The sequence below is a fragment of the Paramisgurnus dabryanus genome, chromosome 2 (genome assembly GCF_030506205.2).
Source record: "Paramisgurnus dabryanus chromosome 2, PD_genome_1.1, whole genome shotgun sequence".
Lineage (NCBI taxonomy): Eukaryota > Metazoa > Chordata > Actinopteri > Cypriniformes > Cobitidae > Paramisgurnus > Paramisgurnus dabryanus.
The window spans coordinates 35,718,197-35,730,244 of NC_133338.1; the positions used below are offsets into that span (position 1 = coordinate 35,718,197).

General features: G+C 37.2%; 1 protein-coding gene across 1 annotated transcript; it reads right to left on the minus strand.

The window, feature by feature from the left end:
* Positions 1-311: 311 nt before the first annotated feature.
* rnf32 (ring finger protein 32) lies at positions 312-11,016 on the minus strand. The gene is made up of 8 exons (XM_065288871.1): positions 10,981-11,016; positions 8,814-9,069; positions 8,593-8,735; positions 6,615-6,647; positions 6,381-6,505; positions 6,174-6,282; positions 4,527-4,694; positions 312-866 (listed from the first exon to the last, which is right to left on the minus strand). Exons 1-8 carry the CDS (start codon positions 11,014-11,016, stop codon positions 666-668), a joined length of 1,071 nt encoding a protein of 356 aa, XP_065144943.1. The 3' UTR covers positions 312-665.
* Between the last annotated feature and the right edge of the window lie 1,032 nt (positions 11,017-12,048).

Sequence of the window (12,048 nt, forward strand, 5' to 3'; positions counted from 1 at the left end):
GATTGTTTCACGATGGCAATCTTTCGTCTGGGACGGATCGAAAAAATCGGAGATGGTCCTCACTGCAGAACATGGCATCCAGGGGGCGGGGTTGGATGTAGATTAAACACAATTACACATAATACACTTATTACACATAAAACACAAATTTATTTGATATCTTTTATTAGCACATTTAAAACAAAAAACCGTAAACCATGTTTAGGAAACCTGTTTCCTAATGGCTGTAAGCAAAGAGGCATTAAAACAAGTTCAAAGTTTCTACAAGATAAACATTATAATTAATTTATTTCTAAATAACTTGCCATATATATGTTAATAATTATGCATATTTATACTGTATACATTCATAGGTATTAAACTGCATGTGGTAAGATTACTCGTAGTGCCCGAAATGCTACGCCCCTGGATCTGAATCCAACTCCGCCCACTGGATGTCTGCAGTAAGGTGCTACGGAAAAATCGTGCAGCGTATCTCGGGCTTTACCAGTAGGATGTTGATTGAACTAACTCTTATCATGTGCCCCTAGAACCGACATGATCAGTGTAACAGGTTTTAGGTTAATCAACCGAAAGTTCAGGGTTTTGCTGATGGTAAGTTAACACCGCTTTCTGGAATACACCTCAAATCACCAGAACAGTGTGTCTATATCAAAATATTAGCTTTAATTCGAAACAAGCATTTTGGCATAGCGGGACCGGCAGAGTGGACATGTGGGTTTCGCTTCCTGGCAGAAACACTCAAAAGCTTGCAGGCAGGGTTCATGGAAAACATGAGAGCAAGACAATAGTAAGACCTTCCTGCCTTCCTTGGAGTTCAGATGGTTTAGGCAAATGGGGCAATCCTGAACACCTCGCTGAATAGCCTGGTGAAGGTAAAGAAAAACATTATTATTATTATTCTGATTACACTTAAATTGATCATCGTATAAAAACATCGCAATACCAAGAAATCGTTTTCTAGTAGTAAACATGTAGATGGAGTAATGAGTCCAGTAAACTGAAACAATATTCAGCCTCTGACTGGAAACTAAAAATGAAGTATTTGAAGTTCTTTAGTGAGGCTGACTATAGCTGCTATCAAAATGCCAACAACATCATAAATTCCACACAGAATTAATCTGCTAATTTTGCTTGTGGCCTGTTAGGATCTGATATTAATGCAAGCTGTCCATTTAGAAATAAAGGATGTGCACAACCCATAAAAATGTCTAGTCAGATAAAAATTTGACATTTAAGAGACCATAACCATTCAAAGTGCACAATGATTTATGCTGATCATACTGATCATTTGTAACTAGCAGATGCCTCCTACTGCAAGAGTTTCTATTTATATTTCATACAGATCAAAACACAAAGTTGCTGCTTTGCCTGTTGATCAGACAGCATTTGCGTGTGACCTCTTTAGTCACCTTTCACCTCTGACATATTTTAGTACTGCTGATAGAAAATCTAAAAATATCGATGTAGGTTTGTTTAAAATGTTCTGCTATTGCAATGTTTTTGATGTTAAATCTTAATTTTTTTGAGGAAAACATTTCAGGATTTTTCTTCATATAGTGGACTTTAGTATACCTCAACAGTTGGTATTCCATAATCACATCGAAAGGTAACACATACCATATGTGAAACACACACTTGCGGACAAAGACATTAATTAGTATCATTCCATATACAACAACGTTGGAACGGTCCTATTTCTCCACACTTGTAAACACCGGGGCGGTATTTTCACATACGTCGTTTGTGACCTTTCGACGTGATTATGTAATAGAGGGTATGCACGTGACGTCACCTTCGGCAAAGTGACTGCAGTTACTCCCACTGAGTGGCAAAAGACAGAGCAGCAGAATTTGAGTACAGTGTGAAATCAGCGAAAACGCGTCTAAATAGGGAAACAGCTGTTGTGCGATAGACTGTGCTAACAGATTTAACAAGAATTCGGAGCTATCGTATTACAGACTGCCAAGAAACAACGAAAGGAGAAGTAAATAAATCGTTCATGCCAACGTCCACTGACCGACCACAGGTGGGTTGACAAGTTGCTAGGGTCACTATCAAGCAGAGCTTTTACTTTCTACTTAAGAGTATTTATAAGTATTTGTATTTTATCCGTGTTTTTCTTTAGAAACATACATCGCAAAGCATATTAATATAATTTTGATTCTATTACATTTCATAAATACAAGTTTTTGTTTTACATTTAATATTTAAGTACATTAGCATACTTTTACTCAAGTAAAAGTACACAATTTTAATGTAATTAGGTATTAAATAAATTTTAATATGCAATATTAAAGAATGATTCTATGCTTTAGAATGTAGTGAAGTAAAAAAAATTCCAATAAAAACACCCTAATAAAGCACAATGCTTGGAAAATGTAACTAATGTAACTAAGTATTGTCCACCTCTGCTATCAAGTCCAACTAAATTCTATTTAAGCTGATATAGTCAGTTTTACTGGCATTTTCGCAGCAGCTGCTATGAAAACCTAGCCTGGCTCCGCCCTCCTACGTGCTTTCGCTTAATTTTCATTTCGCTTCATTACTACGTCTGGGACTGCTGTGTAGAGTTTCGTTTTCTCCTGCAAAAATCTGCAGGTCCAATCAGCAAACAGAAGGGGGGTGGCTAAGAACGATGACGTTGAGGTCGTGCGTCAGTTTGAGTTGTAGTTCAGTAATGGCAGCGGAGAAAGACGTGAGAAAAGCTATTCGGTCCGTTGATGCAAAACTGACGAATATACAGAAGTTAAAGCCGGAGCAAGAACCAGGTTTGCTAAGTTTTGATGTTCTGATTATTCTGACTTGTTGTTTCCGGCCGGTTTCGGCGCATGAAATACGTCACGACTGCACGTTAGCGATCGCCTATGGCAGATCCTGAGTGAGACTGGGCAGATCCAATAGTTTTAAACTTCAACAGAGGACCCTCCTTAACGGAAGTAACGCTTTGCAATGGAGCGTGGCCAGACTATAGCCGTTTCTCAATACCAAGTACACCAAACTCGGACTTGTGTCCTTCGTAGTTCGAACTTGCAAGTTCAGACTCGGAAGAACAAACTCCTGACGCGAAATGCATTCTGGGAAACTTCGCTGTCATAAGTCCACACAAGTCTCCTCTGATGCATCCTCGATAAAATGGGCGGATCAAGAACACATAAGGGATTTTATGTGAACTTGGGCTTGACGCGAACTTTGATTTGGAACAGTACTTTGTCCGCGACTGATGACGTTTCACAAGTCCACAAGAACACAAGTACAGACAAGAACGCATATTGAGAAACGGCCTCTCTGTACAAATGAAATGAATTTACGAGAGTCTGGTTGGACCAGGCTAATGAAAACCAGCCATTTTGTTGAATGTTTGCCACTCAACAGGGCGTGCTCCGGCGTGGTCATGTGGAAAAGTGATGTCAATGCATACCCTCTAAACAATAAGGTCACAAGAGTAGCGCAAAATGAGAAGTTGTGGTTAAAAAGTACTTATTTTTTGCCTGGGTTGCGATCGTTTAGAGCCCTTTGAAGCAATTTTAAACTGCATTGAAACTGTAAACTGTTGAGGTCCACTAACCACTGTGTTTTGCTAAAAAAAAAAAAAAATAATTCTTCTCTACTGAACAAAAAAAGACAAACATCTTGGATGACATGGAGTTGAGTAAATTATCAGAATTTTTTTATGAAAGTGGAATATTCTACAGTAAATTTCTGTAGTTTTGTAATTAATCATCAGACAAAATTCTTCTATGTAATCCCAATGTGCTTCAATGCAAGATGTGTATAATTTTCTTAATGGGCCATTTAATTAATGGGCCTCTTGTTGTCTAGGCAACTCCAATCCTGATCATCAACACAATTCCCTGTGAAATGAAAAAACATAAGCACATCCTGCTACATCAAGGGGAAAACTGCTATATGTGCAGCTCATCATAGTTAAAATTCGATTGAGTCTAACAGAAAGTAGGTGTGCGGCCATAATCATTAACTGAATTTTAGCTTCTTTTTTTAGAGAAAGCCAATTGCAACGGAACAGTGTTCGTTCTGTTTGCCCGAGTCCAACTCTAGATTTATGAATCTCAAGGTATCTGGCTGACCTCTCATCTAGAAGATAAAAATAAAGTGTTTTCTTTTTAAATGGATCGGTGCTGTTGGCTGCCTCGACACAATAATGTCGAAGCCCACAGAAATGCCACATCTTTTACAGCTTGCACGTAATGAAAGGCTAGGCGTGCACTATCTGCACAGCTTGTGTTTTTTAGTAAACACGGTGGATTATTTCCACTCATTCATTAGCAAGGTAAACAATCATCTCATGGAGGGTTTGATACTGTTGAATTGGAACATCTGTGCCGCCAGGACGGCTTGAGCGTTTCGAGACAGGCGGCGGCACGTTGGACGAAGGGCAGGACTGAGGAGCAACTACAGAGAGGGATTAGAGGCATTGATGAGCTGTTCTTTGATAAAAACACATCGGTATTTCAGTCTGCATCTGCATGTGTAGGTGAAGGAGCAGTGCCATTATCGAAACAAACCTTCGCTTGAGCTTCCAGCCAGTCCTTGTCCTCCATTTCACACGCGTAGTTGCTGTTGAAGCGGCGCAGGATATCGTGGCTCACGGCCACGGAGCGATCGATCTCATTCAGAAATTCTTCGATGTCTGTGCTGCACGACTGCACCAGGCTGTCGTTCATCTCCTGAAACTGATTACAGAAGTAAATGACATGAAAATGTTCATATGTTCCATCATACCACAAATCAATTCTGAATTTTAAACCTACAATGTAATGCTGTTAACAGGCAGATCAATAGCAACGAATGAATGAATGGGTGTAATACGAAAACATTTCGGACAATCCCAGAAATGGAGCTGAAAGACTGAGTACGCACACACACAAACACGACAGAGGTTTCTTAATAGCTATTTGATCAGTAATTAAACAGACGTTAAGCATTCCAGACAGTTCAAACATAACCTTACCTAAAGAAGTACAAATAACACTTGTGAACTTGAGCAGTGTGAACTCTGCCTCTCGGCATTCTGAGAAAAGATAGCGCAGGTACAATCAATCTTAATGTCACTAATCGCCAACTTTCTAATATGTTGACTTTAACTAACATGGGAATACTTAATTGAAGAACAATGTGATAAGTGATGGTCTCATAATAGACAAGCAAGCTTGTCAAGATATTGTTTCTTGCCATATCTGTTTAGAAAATAATCATTTATTATGACGTTTAATATTAATTATGAATTTCCCAATTTCTTGTGACTTCAGTGAAAAGTGCTGCATTTTGAGTTAATGTTGCTCTACTGGTAGAGCATTACGGGTTTGTTTTCCCAGTATATGCACTGTAATGCTATAAATGAAATGATGTATATTGCAGTTTACGTATGTATGTGAATAAAAGCATTCTCCTGTTTAAAGTGTCTGGCACCCTGCCGTCATTTCAAGAAATGTAACTAAGACCTGACAGTTGCTGCTTCACTAGATGGCAACCTTTGCTTTCCCTGGGCTAATGCATGGGGACTTCTGTGTGGGCTAATGAGGGGTCTGCATGTGTCATCGAGGTCCCTGACCAAATGCCAACCACTTTCACCTGCTATCAGTCGCATACTAATAGCAGGTAAAAGTGGTTGGCTTTTGGTTGGCACTCCTGAAGGGTCAAAGGGTTAATAAAACATGAAAGAAAAAACCTTCTCTTGCAAATTCTTAATCCAGAGTGATTTAAAATGTTTTTAGTTTTTATCTCAGACCCACTTTTTATTGCCTATTTAAAAAGTAAAATACTAAAGACGGCAAAAACCTTTAAATATTATGAGTAAGAATATCAACAATACAATTAGTTAATTACTTAACTATTGTAGGTCACAATTCTATTGAAGTGACTTATGTTTGTTAACAGACTAAGGGGCGGTTTCACAGACAGGGATTAGACTAGTCCTAGACTAAAATAAATGTAAGAACTGTCCAACCTGAAAACAACTTGCATTGATATATCTTAAAATACATCAATGTCCTTTGGTTTGCCTCAAAATGCACACAAGTAATGTTTTTCGTAAGGCATGTTGTTTGTTGTATTTCCTAATTAAACTAAGGCCTAGTCCTGGTTTAAGCTAATCCCTGTCTGGGAAACCGCCCCTAAAAGTCCCATCACCTTTAATTTTTTTCAATGAATACCTTTTTCTCAAAGAATCTCTGTCTTAACAGTGGGTTTTTTGGAGGCACGTGTTTTCTTATGTTTCTGTACCATTTGCGAGCGACATAGCCTCGCCATAAAGCTTGTATCCTGAGATAAAAGACAAGAATCAATCATATTTAAGAGAACTGGGAGCAATTTCTAACTGGATTCATATTGTTTGTCTCTCTGGATTTGTATGTCTTTACCTGCGAGCACACTTTTCTCGATAAAGCTGAGCACCATCATAAATCACTCTTGTCTCATACTGCTCCTTCCTGCACATAGGGCAGCTCTTCCTGCCTGAAAACTTTTCAAAAGACTTCAGACACACCTGAAATTAAAGCACAAAGGGACTAAATCAAAAACTTGAGATTAGTTTCAGAAGGTCGCACCAAAACCTTTGCGGCAATTCATGATGTGGTGGATTTGTGGTGACTTACTTTGTGAAAAACATGTGAACAGGAAAGCAGAACCTGTCCAAAAATCACAAAGAATTTTTTTACTATTTCAGTTATTAACATTGGTGTTTTAATAAGCAACCATGCACTTGATGCAACAATCAAAAGTGAAAGCAACATGAATTATTACTGTTTGAAACCGATTAAAAACTTTTTTCCTTTAATCACACCTCTCTAAAGTCACATTTTGGTGATTTAATGACGCTTTTAACTACCCTGTATTGTATTTTGAGGTGTAATTAACACACATTGACACACACTCAAACAAATATTTACATGTGCCTACGGCAACTGTGTTGTCTCTGTACAGCTGGTCTTTATTCACAACATTCTTGAGAAGACTGACATCTTAAAAAGGTTATTAGGAACTTTTAAATGGCTGGCTGTCCTTTCACACCAACCTAACTGATTGCTACATCATTCATGATACAATTGAATTCCAAGGCATTATAGGTCAATTTGTGTCTGTGATCATGTCATGTGTACTGTGTTGTGTGCATAGGAAAGAGTATCTGTTGACTGACAGAACATGGAAGGCCCTGCAAGAACCCTATGCAACATACCTGAACATTTACAGCTAGATGGTTGCTATGTCAATGAAGAACAGGGTACAAGTGAGCAGAAGCTTAAAGGTGCACTAAGCGAGTTCACGCGTTTTAGGACATAAACATTTTTTTTTGTTTTATACAGTAAACATCTCCTCACTATCTGCTAGCTGCCTGACCTCTGAACACACTGTAAAAAAACGCGGTCTCTGTAGACAGACCAGGCTTCGCAAACTGCAACAAAAACAAAGTGGTCAAACCTACCACCACCAAACATAACAAAGTGTTCAGGCCAATAAACAACAAAAAGGATTTGGGAGCGGGGGTTGGGCGCATTCATGATTCGTTCACAGAAAACACGGAAGGGAGGGGGAGGGGAGGAGTTTATTTGAACGTCATCAAGAAGGGACATCACACAGATTCCCTTAGAGTGCCTCTAAAGAGCACCTATTTCATTGCTAAAAACAATGTTATTTTGTATATTTGGTATAATACAATGTGTTTGCGGTTTAATGTGTTTGTTTATGGTAAAAAAAAAAACATTATTTTCCACATACCGTACATTTTTGTAGCTCCAAATTTCACTCTCTTCCTAAAACGCACGGATTTGAAAAGCTCTGTGTCCCTGATTGGCCACCTAATCTGTACGTTGTGAATACCTCTGAAGTCAGCCAGAAATGTGACGCTCCTTACCATGTTTGAAAAATTCGGTCACAATGCAACGCCAACAGGAGTTAACTTACAGACTGTGAGTCCGAAGCGAGAGGAATTATGATAATGTCGCTCTTGTCTACATCACCAATCCCAGGAAGTAAACTGTTGCACGCAATCCGTGTGTTTGTTGTAGTCCAAGAAAACAGATTTATGTTGGAGACGATAACTCGCGTCATCATTTACTTTGGGGTTTGTACCTTTTGCATATCGTTAACATAAAAACACACTAAAGGAAATGTAAAATCGTGAATTGGACCATTGGTGCTCTTTAATTCATTTAATAAACATCTGAGAAGTTCAGATGTAAAAACCTCTAAGTGCTTCTGACATGTTTGCTCGCTTATGAGCATTTTTTATCAGGCTCTTATGTTTAGGTAAAGACATTACTTTAATAGCAATGAAAAGGTTATTAGTCAGTAATTCAAATGCCTTATGTCACAAATGTCACTTTAGTCATCTGATTGGTATTTAACAAATTTAATTGTCTTCTGCTACAAACCCTCAAAGTGCATGCAAGCTCTTTGGCAAAAACTTCTACTTCTAAAACAAATCCATGTATTTGGTCAAGACATAGCAAACAGTTGCAAAAGCACAAAAGATGGAACTAGAAATATTGCAATTGATTAAAGTAAGAATGTAAAAATAAAGAAACTGAAATACAAATTATCTCTAACAGTGATGTGGTGGGTAAGTGCAGTTACCTGTGGTTGTAGACGAAACTCTTCCCTACATATCACGCATGGTTGAACTGAGTCTCCCTCCTGGATAGACCTGGCTTTAACCTCTGTCCACTCCTCTGTTGTAAGTCTTCTTGAGGGAGCCGGCACCAGACCCATCTTCTGAGCTTGATCAACATTAACAGCTAAACATTAGCTTCTGTGAGCTTTCAGGAAAATCTAAGCATGAAACTGAGCAAGCCTACCGAGAGTCAGATGTACGGGAGCTTGATCCAGCACATACTCTTCTTCTTCCTGCCCATGTGTTCCCTCAGCAACTCTTACTTTCTGCCTTGTGCTTTGTTTTTTGTGCCTCTTAAAACCGTGTGGAGCCACACATGAGCTGCCCGATGTAGGAAGGTTGTGGGGAATGTTTCGTACAGGAACACTTCGTGTGATATGGTCCTGTAGTGCTACAGCTGCTAGAGTCAGCCTCCCGCTGTCTGCTTTACTAGTCAATCCCTATGGAGAACAGAGCTGTCAAACTCAGTTAATACATTATAAATCTATTTAAACACTTGAGGTTTAGCTTGTTTTAATGCTGTCATACTTGGGTTAACTATAGACATGGTCAAGGGGTCTTACAGCATACATTTGGAGGTATGTATCTCAGGTGCAACTGATCCATTTAAAGTCTCAGCCAAACATTTAGCACTTCCCAATGAAAGCAATGATACTTGTATCACATTACATTGCATTACGTTTATGAGGCAGTTTTAATGTTCAAACAAAGCCTGGCTTACAACGGTGTTATATGCAGTCGGTAAAATAAAGACTTTTAAATGTTAATTTTGTCTTACTGACAGTGCTTAATGCTAATGTTGTTAAATATATGAGAGGTTTATGAGTACAATATAAATGCTTATAATTACTTATATTATTATCATTATTAATACACTTTAGCCTAAGCATCAATTAACTTATGAGGCTTCTCTCTAAAGACAGCCAGCAGCTTCTGCATCGTTGAATGCAAAAAAAAAATGTAAAATGCAGAAATAAAAAATTTAATAAATGTTTTTAGTCATTACCTTCCAAAAAGTGTAATAATGGGAAATGTACTATTTTTCTCTCAGTATTATATAGTTTTCTGGCTAGTTAACTGTAGTTATCTTCTAGTTACTTTATACCTTTTTTTCCCCATAGGACGAAAAGATGAAAAACAGATTACATTTGCCTGTGTATAATGTCATTTGTCACTTTTAAGGCAAATAAATATTTACCATGGCAAGCTATACTTGGCTAATGCTAACCACAACAGGCTGCAAGCGTATGTCGAATTTAGCGAAAAAAGTAAACATTCTCTTAAACCATGATTACTAAATAAATGACTGCTGATAACTTAAAAAAGTCGCCACCTCAGGTTTTTATCACAATGCTGTAGAATTAAAATTATCCTGAAAATGAGTGAAGATGAAAAGCACCTCACCCTCCGCATCGCTGTCCACAGAAACACTGTTTACTTTGTCGCTTAGCAACGAAGCTCCATTCAACACAGTTTAACGTTCCCACGAGCTCGTCACATATTTCTGTTTGTCAATAAATGTTGAAAACATTTTACAAAAATAAATCTAATAAGACAATGCTGTTAATTTTGTAACGGGGAGATATGTCATTGGTTTAATATTAATTTGAGGCAGGCAGCCCATTTTTACTAGTGTGACACTAGATGATTAAGGTGATTTATTTGTCTTTTCTGACTAACCCTTTATTATTTAAATGTAAAGAAAATTTATTTGGAATTACTTAAAATCAGTATAAAATAATGTTTCAAAAAGAGGTCATTCTGAGATTATCAACATGAAACATCTTCAAAAACACCAATGCTCATCATGATCATAACAAAAACATGAAAGTTACAGTACTCATTTCTCATTGTATCACCCAATAATGTATATTCTGTTGGAGACACAAATGAATGTTTAATAAAAGTCTTAACAAAATTATTAAATTAATAAAAGTCTTAATATAAAAAAATATTTTAAAGAGCACTGGAAAACCATCATGCTTTGTTTATAGACTCATGCACTTGAGCTTAGTGCAAGAAAAACACAGCTTATGGCCTTTAATGCCACAGACAAAGATGTGGAGCAATTTATTTGCAAGGAATTTATTCATTTGAGTGTTCAATCAAAACCTGTCTTTCCCAAGCCGAATGAGTTGAAGCCCATTGTTTGTGTTTTAAGTAAATAATCAGTTTTCAAAAAGAAGTACAGTCAAGCCTCTCAATAAAAGCTGCTTTCTTCCAACTGTCATCAAAATGGATTTCACTATGTGCTTTCAATTTTAACAGGGACTCTGTTTGTCTTCTCACTCTCCGTAAATACCAGTTAAAAGAGCTTTCTATTTAACCGTCTTCCTTGTGAACGTTTTTACCTGTTCGAGGTATTTTGAAAAGAGTGGACTCACCATGTCGGGAAATGGGGGGAGGATTTGGCCGGGTTGTTGGTTGTTGGTGTATTGTTTTGAATTGGAAACCTTTGCTGAACTTCTTTGCATACTTTGAAAAGCTCAGACAGCTTAGAAAGGTAGAGGTAATCCAGTGATTTATCTCAGGAAGGGGCAGGCATGTAATCTGAACTGCAACATGTTCAGGGTAAAATTGAAAAAGAGCATCAAGGCGAGAGAACATAATGCTTTTTTTAATATGCTTGTCGCTTTGCTAAAAATAGTAGTTGAGTAAAATGTTTAACCTATAGAATGTGTTTTGTCTAATCAAATCCATTGATGTTATCATATTCAATACAATAGGGCTGATGTTTACTATTACTGCATGTTCCTGGCCCTACATATTCCGGATTTTATGCCTTTTTGATCAATAGTTTTCTAGAAACATAATATGCAAGACCAAACATCAAGTAAGCCAATTGCCCTGATTTAACCTCATTTTCAACCCCATTTTCAACCACCTGCCATATAAAAACTACATAAAACAAACATTTGTGATGTATTAATGCTGTATGTATGCTGTAACAATCACCAGCATAAAATGTGCGTGAAAATGAAATTTATTTAATTAAACTATTTATATTTAATGATAGAATAAAAAAGAATATAGGTTATTTTTTATATTTGTTAATTTATTTAAGTTACATAATATTTAAAAAAATCCACTTTAAACATTATTTTTTTAACAATTTATTTCTGAAATATTCCTACCCAGCAGCATCAACAACATTTAAATACTCATTACTCTTAAATTACTTTAGATGTTACTTTATATTTAGAAATCCACTTGAAAACTTTTAATTTTTCAGATTTTTTTTCTATCCAACAACATCAGCTACATTTTTGATTGCTTGTTCAGGGTAACCCCGCCCACACACACAAATCGTTGTCAATCACGACGGACATTGATTTTGGAAGTTAGGAAACACTGGATATTATTTGACCTGTATTGTTCAAATGACAAAACGATTGCTGTTCTCAAACGTGTAAACATGT

What these genes read in the sequence shown, in the direction of transcription:
- rnf32 (XM_065288871.1), bottom strand. Translation starts at nt 11,016, where the DNA reads ATGGTGAGTCCACTCTTTTCAAAATACCTCGAACAG. An exon ending in CGAGAAAAGTGTGCTCGCAG is followed by an intron (nt 6,283 to 6,380) that starts GTAAAGACATAC and finishes CTTTTATCTCAG; the next exon opens with GATACAAGCTTTATGGCGAG. An exon ending in GGCTGGAAGCTCAAGCGAAG is followed by an intron (nt 867 to 4,526) that starts GTTTGTTTCGAT and finishes TACCTTCACCAG; the next exon opens with GCTATTCAGCGAGGTGTTCA.